This window comes from Barbus barbus (genome assembly GCF_936440315.1).
Source record: "Barbus barbus genome assembly, chromosome: 2".
Lineage (NCBI taxonomy): Eukaryota > Metazoa > Chordata > Actinopteri > Cypriniformes > Cyprinidae > Barbus > Barbus barbus.
This window is the reverse complement of record NC_136730.1, coordinates 9,704,786-9,725,286: the sequence shown is the minus strand read 5'-3', so window position 1 is coordinate 9,725,286 and position 20,501 is coordinate 9,704,786. Positions and strand designations below refer to the sequence as shown.

Here is a 20,501-nt window from a genome sequence, read left to right as displayed (position 1 = left end):
AAACAGCTTTAAATTTTATATAGGAAAATCGTAATTTATATATTATTTTTATATTTTATAAATGTATTGTTTAATATATAAATTATGTTTTTAATTTTTTTGAAATATGTTGAAATGTGTATATGTATACATTTCATATATTTATGTGTATTTATTTATTATGTCAATTATAAATATTTTTAAATTAGTAATATAATTTAATAATACAGTAATACACACCCACACACATAACGACACCAGAATTGGGAATTTGTTTTTGATATTTCAGAAAAATCTATCACCATCATGGTGTATTTTTGTAAGGCAAGGAAATGGCGAAAGGAAATGCTACTTAACAGAGGCATGATATCAGCAGTTGGACATTCCTTACAAGTGTCTTGAATTCACACAACAGCTCCAGCCCTTCCACCACAGACTCTATTCTCTCACGGGATACCCAGGGTGCCTCTGAATCCCTCATGATTCTGTGTCAGAGCCCCAAAAGCCCATATGTCCCACCCACCCTTTGACAGCCTGGCAGTAGGGACCCATCCACCCCCAAAAAGCAGATGATGGGGGTCTCGCAAAACAAAGAGCCTCTCTACAGGGTGAGCCCCTGTATTGTACGCACATACTTGGATTTATTTTAGCATCCATTGACACAATGAATGGCGAGCAGGAGCCTGTGATTCAAAGCTGTTGTTTTTTTAATGAGCTTGTTCACTATTGCCCGATACATGTAGCGTCCGCCACATATCACTCTCCACTACAGAAGCACAATAAATGAGTGAGTTATAAAGAGGCAATTAGCTTTTTATGAGCCTGATTTAGCGAGGCAAGTGTTATATAAGTCATTTGAGATGTGACTCAACTCTTGAAGGAATGATATACAGTAAAGTTGATCCATAAAAAAAACAGCATCCCAAAGTCCAGTGTTGAAGAGAAACTAAAATGCTATGCTAAAAATAATTGTTCCAGTGTTGTTGTTGGTAATAAATAAATAAAAACCTTAAATGTATAATAAAATTAAATACTATTATTATAATAAAATATGAACTTCATATTTATAAAAAAAATAGATATGATAAATATGTTATAGAAATATTACAAAAAATAAATAAAAATCACAGAAGCACATAAAACAAACTAAAAGGAAAAACTAAAACTGTAAACAAACTAATTTGTCTTTTTGATGAATATTGTAATATATTGTTATAGTATTCATTAATTTTGAATTAGGATTTATAGTGTGTGTGTGTGTGTATATATATATATATATATATATAGTGTGTATAGTGTATATAATTTAATTTAATTTTAGTAATATTTATTTTTTGTTAGTAATTTGTAAATTTATTAGAAACTTTTTAAAACATATTTAGCTTGACTTAAGTTTAACTACTTTATATTAACTTGTAGTGTTGTAATTAATACTAAAATAACATTGAATGGTTCTAGTTTAGCTGTTTGTTTGTTTTTTGCTGTAAATGTATGTCTCTTTTTGTCTTTTTTATTTTATTTTAATAATTAATTTTATTCAATGTACAGTTATTTGCTATGTTATGTTAGTAACTTGTAGTCTAACTTTTTTTTTTTTCAATTTTCTTTATTAGCGTTAATTTAACTACTTAATATCAAGTATAGCTTGCTGTTTGGCAAACTTCAGTTTTACTGTAGATTTGCCAGCACTGCTAAAATCTCTTCTGCTCTCACCGTTTCAAAACATCTGCTTGGATAAGAACCCCTATGTGTGTTGTATATTTTTAAAACATGCTTCATTTTGCAGCCTCCAGGGTACTTTAGTGTGGGAATGAGGGCAGAAACTTGGGCGATCCCCAGAAACTGAAATTTGGCTTGTAATTTGTGGTTTGGCTTGGGTTTTGGCGAGAGCTTGGACATGGGGAACACCTCGCGTCTCGCGCCGCAGCTCATGCTAGCAGTCTGTAGCACACACTCCAGCACCGCAGCTGTGGAAGAACAGAAAGGAGGCTCTGACCGCTGTGTTTTCAGAGCCTCGGGGTCTGAAGGAGGTTGACAGGGGTGTGCTACACAAATGCTGTGCAACAGCACACAGATCTGAAGGTTAGATCGTTATTAGAGCAATCAGCCCTATTCACACTCAATGCATTAATCATCTTGTCAGTTTTAACACATTTTCTTATTCATATTATGACTGTCTGTCCGATATTTCACTGTGTTTGCACACTAAATGGCTGGCGACGTTAGTGTGTTTAATGAAATTGGCTCACCTTGTTACAATTAGATTACCTTAATTAGCAATCAGCCTGTGAAAGACAGACTTTTAAGTAATTTAAAGAAAATAGTATACAGTATGTAGTGGTTTTAATATTCTAACAATAGCTAAGGTAACGAACTAGTCCCTAATTTAATTGTTTGAAGTATTTACAACCAAGTCACCACATTGATGTATTTTTATGCATATGCTTTAGATTTCTTTCAGCTTCTATGCAAAGTGTTTACATGGTAGTATGTCAGTACTGGTGTTACTTCATACTTCAAAAGTACATATTTCGCTGTAGCCTAAGGGCCAATATTAGGTCAGAAAGCATGTAGGGATATATACAGATGCATACTTACAAAATCCACAGAAAATAGCACACTTTCAACTATTTTCAATGTCCTGTGATTTGGAATGCACTAATCATAACCTGTCATACTATATTGGATGAAGAGCATGTGGTTTGGGATTCAGCCTTTACCCACAATATCATTAGAGTGGAGGATTTGTGGGATCTTTACCAGTTCTTGAACCAGAGCACCGTCTCAAGAGCATCAAGTTTCTCAGAATACCACTACTACAACTTATTCACACAATACAGAAAATGCTGTGCTTGTTACGCAAGTCTGTACAGAACACAAAAGAAGACATTTTATAAAAAAATAAAAATAAAATAAGTTTTTTTTTTTTTGGACCATTTGATCAAAGTAAGTGTGGTCCAGTGTTCATATGATATAAACACAGGTTGGCTGATAAAGAGGCAGTACAGCGTGCTGCTGGGACCTTTGAGGGCAGGGAGGGGTGTATGGTGTATGGTTGGAGGGAGAGGGTGTAATGGAGGGGCGGTGTGGGGGAGGTAAAGAGGGATTCCCCCACGCACTGCTGACTGAGGACTGCCTATCCAGCTGCTCTTTCCTCCCCACCCCCTTCAGCTGTTTGGTTTGACTCATGTGAGCACTGGCTGGTGTCTCCTCCCCTGAGCGTGTGTTTCAGACCGGAGGCAGCATGGCACAGCTTTAGTGGTGAGAGCTCTGTCTGCTTCACTTTCTCACTTTCTGGTACCCATCCACTCTTCTCAAACTCTTCCTTCACCCTCTTAATTTCAGTTCAGTTCCTTTAACTTTCTTTTCTCCATTAGCATGGATCTATATTCTTCCTTCTCCATCAGACCTTTCCTCACCTCTTCTGAATCGCTCTTTCTGTGGATGCTGCTCTCCTCCTCTGATGGATTGTAAATGGGATCTGTGTGCCTGGACCGCCGGCAGGTGAAGTGAGGAAGATAAAGGGTAGAGGAAGATGAGTGTGATGCTGTGGCGCTGGGATAAAAAAAATCACAGCATGAAACTGGTAAAATACTTCCTTTTGGGTGTGGGGTTAAGTAGCTGTTGGGTAGTTGTTGATTTGTTTGTCATTCAAGTTTTGAATTACACTTTATCACTCATTTGTTCCACCAGAAAACCATAAACTTGTTTTCTTTTGTTTTTTGGACAATATATTTTTTTACATTAAAGTGTATAATTAATAAATAATAATTGTAAATAATAAAATTAAAAATACTGAAAAAATATTTTATATTTTGTAATTATTATTTATATACTAACATTTATACTATTATTAGTCATATATATATAAACAGTATATAAATAATAATAATAATAATAATTGTTAATTAAAAATACATAATGTAAACAGTGTCACCTGTACATAATGTTTTTAATATTTTTATTTTATTATTTTCTTATATATATATATTACAAGTATTATGTTGTTTACATTATTGTTTTTTAACACAGTCTGACACCTTGCAATTGTGCATTTTATATGCAAACATTTTGACTTGTTTTGCCTTTTTTTTTGCATATTTTCTGTGACTTAAAAAACTTGATGTAGGTCTTTGTTTTTGTGAAAAATTTCTTAGCTGAATTTAACCAATTTTTTGATGTTTAATCAGGTCTTTAATGCATGTAAACTTTAGGATTCAATACTTATTTATATTCTTGTATGTTGTGCCAGAAAGCTCTGGTTTGTTGTTGAATATGATGTTTTCCATTACCATAAAACCTGGAAATAAGGTTTCACTTATTTTGGATTTAAGAGCTATTCAGATACTATGCGTTAACGCAGAAATCTGTTGTTTGTTGCTGGTTATGATGTTTTCTGTTAACTGAACACTGCAGGGTTTTGCTTGTATTTGCCGTGATGCAGTGTTGTTAGACGATCTGACAGGTAATAATACAGCAACAGCTCAGCTTATAAAGAATTCAGTTTTATTTCTGAAAGCACCCTTTATATTTCCTCTTTATTAATCCATGCACACCCTTCGTCCTGGTTTTATCCTCTGCACGTCAAAGCCACAAAGGCAGGCCGTCTTATTGCTTGTCTGGAGATGAGGTGATAAGGGGAGCTGTTTAATTATGGATTACATGTGCAGCCCAGCACAAGTGCCAGTGAACTGAATATGTTTAAGGTTGGATGTGTGTGTGAGGTGATGGAGGCTGAAACATGTCAGTGTGACCCGATAATATCAGCAGTGAATATTGCAGTGAAACTGAGAGATGAAAGAATCTGAGCGATGACTGAAAGCACCTCACATTCGTTCATTCACTTCATCATTGGACCTTTAAATATCCTAGTCTGTGTGCTTTTCAACCCCAATGGAGGGTGAGATACACATCTCGCCTACTTTTAATTAGAGACGTCCAATCTAATACAGACTTAATCTGATGTATTCCACAGTAGTCTCATTTTTGTGCAAATTAAAATGACCACATTCAAGACTTGCACTTTAGTTATTTTATCAGCTTCATTGTTTATTGATTTTTATGACCTTATGAACTGTTATGTGTTTTGTAATATGGGAGATTTTAAAAAGAGCACATGATTTACTATCGAGAGTCATCAAACATTGACCTCAAAGGGCAGAGATTTCTAAATCATCTCTATTTTTCTTTCACCTTTCTCTCCCACTTCATGTAACTGCTCATTTTTGTAGTATTATTATTATTTCAGCATTTACTATCTACATTTACACATTTGCCAGACACTTATCCAAAGCTAAGTGTTTTGCCAGCATGTATTTTCCCTGGGAATCGAACCCATGACCTTGGTGTTGCTGGCGCCAGAAGTTCAACGTCAATATTAAACATATGCCTTTTTCAATTAGTGTTTTTGCCACTTTATTGAGAATGAATAGGAAGGACACAAAACAAAAAATACCATGGTATTACCATTTCTTTACATTATATCATGGTAATTCCATAGGTTCTGAGACATATACCATGGTGCTATTAAGACATATAAAACTACGCTAGTGCTATTGTGTTCTTTAAAGTGCCCTGGTACTATATATAGCAAAGTACCATAGTAGTGCCATTTGATACTATCGCTGTACCACGGTACCACCACAGTACTTTTTTTAAGAGTACTGTGCTGATGTTATCATGATACGCTGATGAAATCAGATGGTAATACATTGGTAATATGCTGTGTATTATGGTGTTTATATTACATAATCCATAGTATGACCAAGAACACCATAGTAGGTTGATAGTACTTATCCCCCCAAAAAAGTATAATTAAAAATTTTACATTGACTAAAATGTAATTTAATTTAATTTAATCATTGTACCTTTTGATAAGTGATCACTGTATACCATGATACTTTGTAACCCAGATATTTTTTTTTTTGTGAGCTAAAAGTACAAAATTAAAGTACACTCTGAGATTTTAAGTTAATATTTAATTAATTTAACAACACGCATATGGTTCTCTGATGTTGACTATTAGTCAAATGACATGCAGGTAATAATATTTTTTGTTTACCTGCATGTCATATTTTTTTTAAATGAGTATTTTAGTTAGATTGTTATTTTTAAATAATTTATTTTAATTTTACATTTTTATGATTTAAAGTGCCCCTATTATGGATTTTTGAAAATGACCTTTCATGCAGTGAGTAACACAGCTCTAAGTGAATGAAAACATCCTGCAAAGTTTTACATCTGAAAGTACACCGTGTATGAAGTTTTTGTCTCTCAAGAGAAAGAGTCGACTCTGAATCATTGAAACGAGTCGTTTTTAAAACAAATCCCAAGCCGTTTCATGTTGATGTTGTAACGTAATACAATTAATATTAATATGTAATTTAAAGAAATAGTTTAATTTAGCTCAAAGGGAATCATTTATGATTTTATAGGGATTTGAACAGAATCAGTGTTACGGCGATTCACTGAACGAGCCGTATGACAAACTCTGCGCTGGATATTAAAATCCAAAATATAGTGAAAACACTATTAAATAGCTCAGTAACAAAATCGGCAGATTAAGACATTAACTTGTGAGCAGAAAACACAAGATACTTCTCTTTTCAATATAAATCAGATTTTATTTATATAAACCTGAGACATAAACTAATCTAACACATGAACACAAGCATTCACACATTCACACGTTGCAGAAAGAGAGAAAGTGAGGAAAGGATGAGTTTAAGAGAATGGAAATGTGATATCCCAAGTTTACAGCAATATGTTCAATTGCATAGACCTGAACAACCATCAATCACTTATTTAACCCTCGCTTTGAGTTTCTCAATGAGGCTAAAATTTATATTAACTGCACCTGATTCAGTTAGAACCTGGAGGTGTACTTGTTTGCTTTGCCTGTGTAACGGGGTTTCCTTTGTGTCCTGTTGCAGACAGGGGGTTCCCCGAAGTGTCTGATTGGTTGAGAGTTCAATAGTCTTTGAAGTGAGGTCTTGGGCGTTGGCTGAGGATGTGGAATTGGTCTGGTCGAAGTTTGAAGCGAGTGCAATTGGAGCTGGACTTTGCAGCAAACTTATATTAGAACACGAAACTCCACGGAAAGAAAAGAAACTAAAGTAAAAGAATAAAAGGATGTAACGAGACTAGGTTGGTTTTCTTTCCATCGCGTTAGCACCTGGCATGTGGGCCAGAGCACGCTCAAAGAGCAGCACGCGGTGGCAAAAGTGAAGCACAAAGGGCGTAAGAGAGTAAAAGGTTTTGAAAAAGAGCATTTTTACGAAGAAGAGTGAGAGTGACAAGAGAGAGAGTCAAGAGGAGCCAAGATGGTGTCCTGAGCTTTTAAACTCTGTTTTCAGACCGTCCCATCTGGATGTCTTGACCAATTAGATACTGTCCTTGCTTTGGGAGTTGCTTTGTGTCTCCACCAAATCATAAATCAACTTGTTATCTGTTCAGTCAGAGGTCCGAACTTTACAGGCTCTTGCAAAGTATACCTTTTGAGCATGATTTCTATAACAAGACTATGATGCATTTGACAAAGAATTGATTGGGAGAAACATTTAAAGCATGAATTTTCAAGCTCATACATACTAAACATGCATTTGAATCCTTCAGCTATTCAATAATGATTAAAAAGACATACATATTATTTGATTAAAACATGATATGTGGCTTACATAAAAATGTCCTTTTAAGATGATTTTATGGGCATATGAAAAAGAAAGTCTTTGTGTAGTTCTAAGGAGAACGAAGACATGTTCTTTAGACAAAGGAATTTTGGTTTGTTTTGTCTTGTATGGGGGAAGACCTGCCCAAGAGAGTCTGTAGCTCGAGCTTTTCTATCACAGGTTTACATGTGACGGCCATCAGTCTTGATTACTTGCAACAAATTTGACAGTCTCCTTCTTGAATTGGAATTATCAAAAAGTGTTCTCAATGTTGCAAGCTGTTTTGTGAAAGAGGTTTGCGGGTTAGGCTTTCTTGCTTCAAACTAGATTTATGACGTCCTGTTTCCTTAAGGCCTCTCTGCATTCCAGCTCCTCAGGTTTCAATGTTCTGATGCATCTTAAAATTGTCTGATTCAGTCTCTGATATCTTACAATGTCAACATGAAACATTAGCATATTGCCTGCCCACTTGTTGGTATTTCTGCATTGGTCTGAATGAAAATGCAAATTCATTCTTTGCCACTAGGTGCTGCTTTTGGAGCGTAAGAATAGCAGTTTCTCCGGTAATGCTGTACACAAAGCAGCACTGCGCTCACAAACACTTGCTTTATCAGGCATTACAGGCATGATGAAATGAAAAAGAAACCAATCGGACCAATCATCGCAGATTAGCGTCACGTAAAGTAGGGGTTTCGAAAAATGAATCGTTGAGCGAATCGTTTGGGAGTTGTTGAGCAAGTAAGGTAAAAATAAATACATATTATAAGACAATGAAAGTGTTTTTTTGCATGCTTGTCAACCTGTTGTTGGGGACTCCCAAAATCAAAATATGAACCTGTAATTACTCATAATTTATTTTAACGTTACATTTTTATGATTTAATTATTAGCTTCTCATCATCTCACAAACTCTCTGAAGTTCCCTCACAAACCCCAGTCGAAGGCACCTAGTTGTAAAAGAACAGGATTATGTCATGATGCATTCCAGATTCGAACCCACATTTCCCATTTGAGCACCACAGCCTGTAAACTACCTGAACTAATATTCCATCAGTGCACTAGTATCTTGGAAGGTGTATGAATATATATTATACTATATTGTATATACAGTACTATACTGCAGCACTCCGGGAGGTTATATTACATTATGTTCAGGGTTGAAGAAAAATCTATAAATGATGTTATTCATATTTCAGCAGAACAGAAGGGAGCATTCGTTTCTATCAAATCACTTATTCATACAGCACAGGCTGAGCAGACAGCTGTCTGCTGGTTGAAGGTGAGGAGTAGTTAATGGTGTTTAGTGTCCTGCTGAGAAGACAGACCCACATCAACCCGTCTGTTAGAGCAGACAGCGCTTCAGTGCAGCCTAGATGCGTCTCGCAGCCCCGGCCCTGCAGATGGCAGATTGTGTGTGTGAATATAGACTCTAAAAGTGTACTGTTTATTTTGAGAACCGCAGCTTGAGTGTCATCAAGTGGCGTGTTCTGGTTGGCGCAGATGGCGCTGAACGTTTTGAGCCTTCATTGAAGTAACGTGTCGAGTTCTTCATCTTGAAAGCAGCACTTGTGCGAACGGCGAAACATTTCCTGCTTTCTGTTTGGTCTGAATGTGGCTCTTAATCCCGACTGAACTCTCACAATCCCAGAGGTCGTATTTGCCGGCGCTCACATCAATCTAATGTTCATGCTTTCATCTCTAAACCGCAGACATGGCAGCAGTCAAGAGCTGCTCTTGGAGCTTGTCATGTTAGCACAAGGCCAAAGCCACTTGAAGTGCTTGTGGTGCTCAACGGACGCAACCAAAGCCATACACGCAAAACACGTGCTGTTTCTATACTTTGTTATACTTTGCCCTTTTAATGTCTACGGTGCTGAAATTATCTGTTATTAACTGTAACAGCTTTCCTAACTAAAAAAAGTAATAACCTACAAATTGCCAATATGCGATATTTTAAAAGAATACTACAAAAAACCTTGTTAAAATGTATTTTATTATATTTATAAGATATTATATATTATTTATAATATTAAAATTTTGAAAATAAAAAATAAACAAAATTTTGAAAATATAATAACATTTGAAAAAAAAATAATATATATATATATATATATATATAAAATGTCTTTTATAAGAAAGTGAAAACGTATTTTATTATAAGAAATGGTCTTCAAGAAATTGTTCTTAAAGAATTCATTTTAGAATTTAGAATTAACTTTCCTGTTAAGTCTTCTGCTAATTTACTGCTAATTTAGCACTACAGTAGATGATGACAGAACTATATAAAATTTGCAAATAGGTGTCCACAATTAAATATGCAATATTGGCCAATGCTGAAAAAAAATCACACTTTTTTTCGTAGCCAATACATGGTATGTTCCTTATATGCATGCCTAAAAAGAATCATTAAAATAAAAAAACAATTTGTGTGGGATTCACACATCACTAGTATAAATTAAGGCTGTAATCTCCTATTTCATATTGCCAGTCTACAATCTATCACGTGTCTCTTTAAAAGTGCTATTATTATACTTTAGGTTGGCCTAGTGTAGGTTAGCCATTTTAAGTTGGTGGAGTGTGCATTAAAGGACTGCTTTTATTTCTGCTGTTTCTTTGACTGAGAAAACACTCAGACATGTCTTTTTCCTCTGTCTGTCATCTTCATGCTTTTGTGTGGTAACTGTCTAAAATGGTCCATTCTCCTACAGGAATTGAGGTTTCCTTTCCCTGATGGGTGAGAGGATGGCTAATTTAACTAGGCCGAAATCTGATCACAGGCTGAGGGAAAACACTTAAAAGCAGGGCACTTTTAGGTCACGCGGGGAGTATAATTACGGTTTAGGGGTCACGGCAGAGATGCAGGGAGCGGGGCATGAGAAAACTAAGGACAGACCTGTTCAGTATTTACAAAAGCTCTCATTGTGTGCGACCGAAGTTGATGAAATGCGTCTGTTTGAGTTGTCATGCGGGTAAAAGGACTGTGCTGCTTTGTCTTGGGTGCTCAGAAGATAATAGTGTGTGCTTCTTTATTTTTCCTGTCTGACTGGATGAGAAGCTTTAATTGTGTGCTGTTCCTCTCTGATCGTTTACCAAAAAAGATCTGTGATTATGGCCGAATCCTAAAGTGTCTTCCTGTATGTTGGATAGTATACTCTGCTCTCAGTTTGACCGTGTGTGTGTTTATGGTTTTTTGATCAAATACTGAAAATAGTTTTGGAGGAATTACTATTTGTAGTAAATTTCACAAATTGTTATAAAGAAATTACAAATAACACTGAATTAAATAAGGAATTTTGAAGTAGAAAGAAAAAAATCTCCAATCGAATTTGTTATATTTACAACTTTGAAAAGTAATTTTTCCAGTGTATGTCTTTTGAATTCAACTATTGTAGATCAAATCTGGCTGATATTCACTAATAAGCAGGACCAAAGCAAAGAGGTGGATATTAATTTCCCATAGAGCATCTCTCCTGAGCTGTTTTCTGTCTGTCTTGGGTAATAGATCTATTCACCCCAGTTACAATGACTGTCCTAGTTCTGGATAATGACTAACATTGGTTTGTTCTTAAGTGGCTACACACATTAGACACACAATCAGAATAGTGTGTGACAATACACAGTTAACACTCGGCATCAAATATAATACAAAATCCTCCAGTGTTGGGGAAGCTACTCTTTTTTTAATCAACTAATAACACAAAGTGTTTTTTTTCCCTATTTTTGAACTAACAGATTTACTAATAGACAATCTATGTGTAAAAATAAATGAATGATGCTCTTTCTCCTGTAATTTGGCTCCAGATAGTGCTCATACCTCGCTATGATGGATTTCATTACTATTTGTGTTAGTCTTTCTTTAGAAAACAAATATTAACAAAATCAAACATTTTAGGGACGTTTCTGAGATTTGGATGATTAGACATGGTTGATCCTTTAATGTGCAGTACAGTTGAGAACTGACAGGGACCTATTTAGACATATTTAGACAATTTGTATTTTCATTTATGCAAGCGTTTCCTCTTCAAATGATGTATCACTGTTACACATCAAATGCTTGATGCATGCATATAAGCTGAATAAAAGAGGGCGTTCTCTGTTACATGACAATGTCATTGATTACATTATTCACCTCGACTTGACTCCCCTCGTTATAATTCTTGACCTCCAGAATCAATCACTGCTCATTCACTTTCACCCCATCCACCACACCTCACCCTCATCAGCTAGACGTTCACTGCACTGCTCTCAGGAAGCAAGGTCATTATTTCACCATGCTGCATATCTTGAATTATTACATGTATTTTAATAGAAGTGAGAAATAACTTTATCTTGCTTGTGGTCTGACCAAAATGTCCTGAAGCAATTAATCATAGAATTTGATTATGGTACATGGAAAGCAAAAAAAGTCGTTTTGCGTTCAAAAGTTGGTAAGATTTTAAAATGTTTTTGAAAGAAGTCTCATCTGCTCACCAAGGCTGCATTTATTTAATCAAAAATACAGTAAAAACAGGAATATGAAAAAAAATAACAGTTTTCTATTTGAACATGTATTAAATGCAATTTATTCTTGTGAGTGCAAATCTGAATTTTCAGCATCATTACTCCAGTCTTCAGTATCACATGATCCTTAAGAAATCATTCTAATATCCTGATTTGCTGAAGAAACATTTAACATTACTATCAATGTTGATACTCAATGTTGATAAATAGATATTCTAATGAATAGAAAGTGCAAAAGTACAGCATTTATTTAAACAATGTAAGTCTTTACTGTCACTTTTGATCATTTTAATGCATCCTTGAGTAAAAGTATAATTTATTTAAAAAAATTACTGGCACCAAACTTTTGAATAGTTGTGTGTATATCATTTTATGGATGGATTGAAGAATAGATCTAGGATATACAGATAGACAGTTCTTGATGAAATACCAGGTCCAGCGAATGGACCATCTTGACTGCGAGATAATGAACATTAAGGTCAAGTTGGAGTGACCCGGAAAGCTTAGCTGAAGGAAAGAATACATTTGCTTTTGAAATTGAATTTGTAGGGCGGTTAAGAACAGAGGGGCATAAATAAACGAGGCATCTGTGCTGTGTGCATTATTAGATTAGAGCTCTAATCTAGACACTCCAGAGGAGAATTACTCATATTACACCACTGCTGCACAAGATCAGAACCAGACTGATACAAGACAGATGGCACGAGAGAAGACCTTCTTAACTTCAGATTTTAATAGGGTGAAAGTGATTTCATACAAAACCAAATATACCCAATATTGATGAAGACCGCCATTTGTGCACATGCTTCTGTTCAACATACAGTTCATGTGTGTGAGTAAACTTGCCAGGTCTTGACTCAAGTGTATTGTATGATCTAGTGCAATGGGCTTGATCTTTGCTTTTGAAACTTGCAGAACATGTTTGGTTTCGAGTGTGATCTTAAGTTAAAGGGGGATGGAGAGGTGCAGAGGGGGTTTGTGGAGCATCCGTCACCCTTCTCACCCCCCCGACACACATTCTTGGTTGTTGTCAGCACCTCTCGAGTAGCTGTCAGACCTCCCACATACTCTGCTCCTCTCTGTACATGTGCGTGTGTGTTTGCAGAAGTACATTCTGTATGTTTGTGTGAAAAAAAGAGATGTGTTTTTAGTGAATGAGGCAGGAAAAGAAACTTTAATCTGGTTACATACAAGTTTGCACTTGTTGTTATTTGGGTCAGTCATTAGATCTTCAGACTGAAGACATCATTGTTCAGATGAAAGGAAATGGGAAAGATTTGTTAGAAACTAAGGAAATTAAGAAAGAAGAGTTAGGAAATGAAAGTCAACTGCAATCGTGAGTTGAACAGATCCTCAGTTCTACAGGATTCCTATTGGAGTTGTAATATATTACAATTATATTTTAAAAAATATTACAATAAAAATGTTGAACCAATCATAAAGAATTCTTAGAATCCCTTTACAATTAAATATGGTTCTACTAAATAAACTGAAACTAAAGTACTAATTATATATACACTGAAATGCTGACTTATTATTACTTATTTAATTATGATTATTTGAGCATTTTATTGAGAATTTCAGTTTACTCTGTAGAACCATGTTTAAAATATTGGTTGCAAATTATTATTGTAATAATTATAATATAATTCAATATAATAATTTCAATATGAATGTTTAACAGTATTTTTTATTAGAATTATTTAGGATTATTTGCAAATTATTATTCCGACTAAATGTAATTTAATAAAGTACTATTTCAACAGTAATTCTGTACTCTCTTTTTTAAATTATTATAATTATTTAAATATAATTCCAATATATTATAATTCCAATAGGAATCCTTAGCAGTATTTTTTTTTATTCCATTAGTATCTTTTAGGATTATTTGCTAATTATAATTCAAGTTAAATCTAATATAATTTAATAAATATAATTCCAATGTATTATAATTCCAATAGGATTCCTTAACAGTATTCTTTTTTAATCCATTAGTAACTTTTAGGATTATTTGCAAAATTATGATTCAAATTAAATTCAGTTCAATTCAAATCAATGCTTTTGTGTATTTTTATTTTATTTACATTTTTCTGGTAGGTAAAGCAGTCATAATCTGATATGTCTGGGTCTCTGCATTTGACACTAAGCATGACACATAGAGAGAGGTATATCTTAAGCAAAGGTTTCTCAGCGATGCTCCAGAATGCATTTCACTGCTAAAATTATCCCCCCACACCACTGACTTGATTACAGGCGTGAAGGTGGCAGGCCGTCCTCAGGGCTTCATTGTTTATGAGCTCTCTTCACCTGTAAGAGCAGAATGGCTCTGAACGTGAGGATGTACATCCCAGAGAGACGCCGCAGCAGGTCCTTCTGCAATCACTACAAATCGGTAAGACATCACTGCTGTGGAGAGAAGGTTATTCCTGCTGATATCTGTAGGCAAGGGTATATTTAGACTCATGCAGCAGGTATAGATATGGTCCAGACTTACTGCACTATTTACCGCAAGCTGAGCTGAAGCTCTTTTAAGATGTTTTTCAGTTGATTGAGGTTAAGATTAGCTTTATGTTTATGACTGTAGAGATTGCACCTTCATGCAGATCGATCTATCTATCATCTACAAATTAAGTGTGAGTATATGATGGCAGAATTTTCATTTTTGGTGAGCTCTCTCTGTTTTTGCTGAAAATTTATCAATTTCTTAAAAAAAAAATCGATCTTACTTACAGTAGTGTATGCTAGTCCACAAAATAAAATTATTGCAATCCAGCCTAAATAAGGGCATGCTTGTCTGTTAGCACAGCAGTTATCTGACCTCACATTCACCTCAGTAAATGATCTTTTGTAATTACCTTAAAGTACCGTATTATTTAAAACCTCTCTCGTGAACCCGAATGGAAGTTCTGTAGCTTCCGCCTGTGGGAACAATTCTATGTCTGTGACTAACACGAACAGCCCTGTGATTAGTGTTTGACATGAGAGCCTTTGTAGTTGAACAGTGTTCTACCTCCCCGCTTTGAGCTTAAAGATGAGTCCAAGTGACAGCTGTTGCTAAACTGTTGAAAGTTACCACACTCAGGAACTGCCGTTTGATATTCCCCGTCTTACTCACACAGGTAGTTTAACACACTCATCAGCAAATGCGTGCAAGAGCCATCTGTTCAGTTCTCCAGAGTTGTTCAGTGACAAATCGCCCTTAAAGGCATGTTTGAACTCAGAGTACAGCTCATGCTCGGGTCAAGAGTGGACTGTACAAAGCCACGAGCTCAGAAGAGTGCAGAAATACTAGATGCTGGTTTGACATCCATGCAACAAAGCAGGATTTGCATGGGGGTGGATTTCTTAGTGCTGCTTTTGTGTTTGTGAGAGATGAGGGATTGCCACAATATTCTTACAGCAGTGGGACTGAAGCACCATGCCTCAGTGACTCAGAGTATAAAGGTCAGTGTATTTCACAGCATAACTCATCATACAGTAAGTGCTGATTCAGATGGCATGTATATGGATGCTTGTGAGCAATCAAGTGTTTTTTGCTTTAAAGGAAAATGTCCCAGTGGAGGATGTATATGAACACTGCTTTCATACAGATACAGATGTCAGTTTTAGACATTTATTTCTAAAATTAATTTCATAGTCATTAATTTACTTACTTTACACAAAGAAATACATAGTACTTTTAACAAATACAATACTGTTCAAAAGTTTAGGATCGGTAAGATTTTTTGAAAGAAGTCTCTTATGTTCACCTAGGCTGCATTTATTTGATACAGTAAAAATACAGTAAAACTGTTTCTTTTTAAATATATTTTAAAATGTCGCTAATTTATTCCTGTGATGCAAATCTAAATTTACACAGCACCGTTACTTCAGTCTTCAGTGTCACATGATCCTTCAGAAATCATTCTAATATGCTGATTTGCTGCTCAAGAAACCTACTTTCAAGATTGATTCATGAATAGAAACTTCAAAATAACAGCATTTATTTTAACTAGAAATATTTTGTAACACTATAATTGTCCTTACTGTCACTTTCGATCAGTATAATGCATCCTTGCTGAATGAAAGTGTTCAGTTCATTAACTTTTACAAAGAAAATGCATAGTACTTTCGACAAATATTAAAACTCATGATAAATATTCAAGTAATATCAGTTGCCAAGAAAAGCTGTTTAATAGTTAAATACTAAATACTTTAAGTGTACCTTTTAAACACTGATTTAGCATAATTCCACATGCATGCTAAAATTGTATCAGCCATTCCAACATAAAAAAAATGCATCTTTAAAGCATTGTTTCAAATATTGATATGGTTGTTTGAAAAGAATACTTAGATAAAGTGAATGCAATATATGTACTAAATTTGTACCTTGACTAAAATTTCTTATAACATTAATAGCTATTTTAGTGCTTACATGGTGGTGACAGGTTCCATGCATGTTTACCCTTACCTTCACTTCGCCGTCTTCACCTCACCTTTAATTACATCTGACTCAAATGACCCACAAACCTTCAAAGCATGAGCTGGATTTGTACATTTCTCCACTGACTTTGGTCATTGCTCTCCATAATTATATGGGATTTGTGTGCTGTTTTAAGTCTAGATGACTCCAGCGAGAGCGATCAAGTTTATTTTGATGGAACAGGGACTCAGGGTGCACCTGTTTTACCATCGAGAAAACTGATTCCTCACATGAGTAACAATAATACACTCAGGCTTTATTTACTCATCAAACACAAAATACAAGCTCTTCAACCCCAGTTGTGGGAATGCATTTGACTACTGCCTGGCCTTTGATTATGCCACCAAAACACCTAAAAAAACAGACTTTTGATTCATGCTAATTGTGGTTTATGCAATAGGCAATTTTATTTCAAATTGTGATATTAAAGTCAAATGGGAATTTTAACATGTAATTTTAAAGAATATCATGGTAGGCCTATATGTAGCCTAATAAAACTACAAAATAATAGCCTAAGCTACGTGTATATATATATAAAAAAAACATGGTCATATTTCTGTTAATAAATGTACTTTAATGCGTGTATTAGGCTAAGTTAAAGATATGTTTTATGTCAGCTTTATCTTCCTAAAGAATGTGGCGGTTTTGGCATCTCTGTGGATTTTAATGCTTTGTTGCACTGCTTGTTTCCCGCTTTTCTTTACTTGTAAGGGGACACGGGAATGTTTTTGGACAGACCCGTTCCAAACAGCAAACAACACATGACTCCTTTCAAACCCATTTAGAAGTTTAATTTAAGCTCCCTCGGTTTCTCCCTCCTCCTGCCCCAATGAATGGGCTTTTCTGTGATGCCAGACGGGAGAATTTGAGCATTACTGGTGCTGAATAACTTGAATAAGGCACAATGGAGCGGATTTGAATAGAGCGCGTGAATCCTAGTTGCGTGAAACTTTTTTGATGGATGGATTTCTAAGCAGACTTTTCTCCTTTCGTGTTGACAGATCTACACTGACTGGGCGAACCACTACTTGGCCAAATCGGGACACAAGCGGCTGATTAAAGACCTGCAGCAGGATGTGAGCGACGGTGTGCTGCTGGCTGAGATCATCCAGGTTATCGGTGAGCGATTCACTCTCTCCAAAACAGACAAAAAGAGTCGATCGAAGGTTTTCTGTGCAAGGTCGTCCCATTTTGGTGTCAAATTCATCTATTTAAATTTAATTTAACTGTTTCTAATAATAAAATGTCAAAATATGGATGAAATAGTGTTCATTCAGCATAGGCTAAGACGTGAAAATTAAACAACTTGTACTTATACTCACCCGTACTTATGAAAACGCATTAAATGATTATACTACATTTTTTTTGTATTTTAAATGATTAAAACTTCTTGCTGACGAATGGGTAGTGTTTGAAGGATAGTGGGAAGGATTGTGGGAAGTGACACTTTGACACTTAATTAATTTTGGGGGCTGTTCTGTGATTTTAAATGTCATCTAATGGTTCTGGTTCTAAATATGCCTGACAGGATTTATATGAACTTGTTACGCAGACATTTTAGTGCGTTTCTTCTGTAAATCATGGGAAAATGTATGATAGTCATTATTCTTTTTGCTCAAAATTAAAATTAAAATTGAACAGTGCACATTCTTACAAAATATTATAAATACGTAATATGTGATGTATTGTATATCTACGTATTTATATTCAAGCAGTCCTCTTGAGTTTAAAGCATGCGTTTATTTCAGTAAAATTACATTTGATTAAAATAAACTACATATTGCAAACTATTATAAATTATATTTGCCTAATTTATTAATTCATTCATTCATTTATTTATTTAATTATTTAGTTCAGTTGTTTTAGGCTCAATTAATGGATTGTAATGGATGTAATAGATTATATAATATTGCATTACTATTAGATAATCAATTTTTATGCAAGCAGTCCTCTTGAATTCACAACCTGCACTTTTATACTAAAATTGTATTTATTATTTTAGAAAAACATAATATAACTTTACTTTTCACAACTATTACTACTGTAAATGATGATACATTGTTTCTTTCATTCACTGTAACTTTGAATGTTTCAAAACGGCAATGCTTTCAGTCACTAATATTTTAACAGTGATCATTCTGTCATGGCAGACTATTAATTAGCTCAAGGGTGTGTGACCTCTTTGTACTGTAGATACACCCAATTGCAGTAGTAGCTTTGTTTTCAGTAGGAGTAATGTTTTAATAGTATTTATGTAGTTCAGAGTGCGTAGTAAGAAAATCAATCCCTGTCAGCAGCTCTTCCCATGGACATACAAAAATAGAGATTTTGCATTACCTCTGTCCTCTTAAAATGTGTCGTAAGAGCCGGAAAGCATTTGATTACTTAAGAGCAGAAAGCACTGTACAGGGTCCTGGGGTGAAGTGGTGTTAAGTGACTCATCACTTTGTCCTCCTGTGTTTTCTGCATCTCAAGGGAATCACACACTGGCCAGTTGAAGCTGAAATCCGACCTGCCCTGTCTGACAGACACAAATGCTGCATGCAACCAGTGACATACTTCACATATTTAGTTATTTCTGTTAGTGAGAGCTGATGGCTTTTGCCCTAAATTTTTGAAAGTAAATTTTGAAATAAGAAAATGCTTGAATTGGTGACAATAAGACTTTACATACAGGGGCCCCAAAAAGGGACCTTTGACCTTTGTACTGATAAAATATTCAAGATTCAAGATTTTTATTCGTCACATACACAATTCTACAGAGTATAACCAGCAGTGAAATGTAAGTCAGGTCCGGTCCAAGGACAGTGCAATTGTAATGATTAAGTGACAAATTATGTGGTAAATTGTAGTCTAAAATAATAATAATATCTCAACGTTAGAATTAATTTTGAGGTCTAGAATTAGTTTGCAGATGCCACTTTGATAATTTTTAATGTCTAATGCAGTGCAATTAATGCATTCTTATTTGCGACTTAATTATTTTATGTTTTTTGTAAACAATTCAATTATGGAAGCTTGTTTCTGCCATGGAATAAAAAAATATATAAATTTATTCTTATGACTTTTTGTCTTACAATTCTATCTTACAGTTATAAACTTATAATTGCGAGTTTACATCTCACAATTTTGACTTTTTCTTTGAATTCTAAGTTTACATCTCGAAATTCTGCTTTTTTTCTCTACAGAATAAAAATTGAAAGGTTATTGTGTATTTTTATCTCATGATTCTGACTTTTTCTCTTCAGAATTGCAAATTTAATATTTTTTTCCCTTCTTGTGACTTTAGAGAAAAATGTCTGAATTGTCAGATAAACTCAGAACTGTGAGATAAAAGGTCGCGGTTACCTTTTTTATTTTTTTTATCACATAGCGGAAACGGGCTTCTATATGAAATAACATTATAAAATAATAATTAAATTACAAATTATTTAGAAGACTTGGCCACCCAGATGGTCCTCCAGTAGTCCAAGAGCCCCTCCGTTGAGACAGCCCGTCTCAGAAGTGTCTGTCCTCCATGCTTACTCACCTGACATCTTACACATTCCTGACACATTTTTCCCACAGCGCAGGAGGTAAAGTGATTCCTGCAGGCATGTAGCTGTCATTGTAGCCGTGTGTGCAGATGTCAGCTGTGAGTGAACGGCCCTGTTTCAGCTGCCGTGGGGTGGGGGTGGGCCGGGCCCGCCGGGATGCAGGGTGGAGAGCAGTCACCCTCAGGAAAGCCCCAAAGCAGTCGCATCCCAGCAGGCCCTGCCACACAGTTGCTCAAACTGGATTTAGTTTCCACATTAGGGGTCAAAAATCTGTCTGGCACAGACGCAGAAAGGACATACTGCACCTGAGGCTTACAATTAAGAAAATCTGTCACTTATTTTCTTTTTTTAGCAATTA

General features: G+C 35.2%; 1 protein-coding gene across 1 annotated transcript in view; it reads left to right on the top strand.

Annotated features, from left to right (window-relative positions):
* LOC306882475 (neuron navigator 2-like) overlaps positions 1-20,501 on the top strand; it is a 204,246-nt gene that overhangs the window by 108,731 nt on the left and 75,014 nt on the right. Inside the window, exon 3 of the mRNA XM_079437118.1 lies at positions 17,609-17,726. Within this exon, the coding sequence (XP_079293244.1) occupies positions 17,609-17,726 (118 nt within the window). The remainder of the gene's footprint in view (positions 1-17,608; positions 17,727-20,501) is intronic.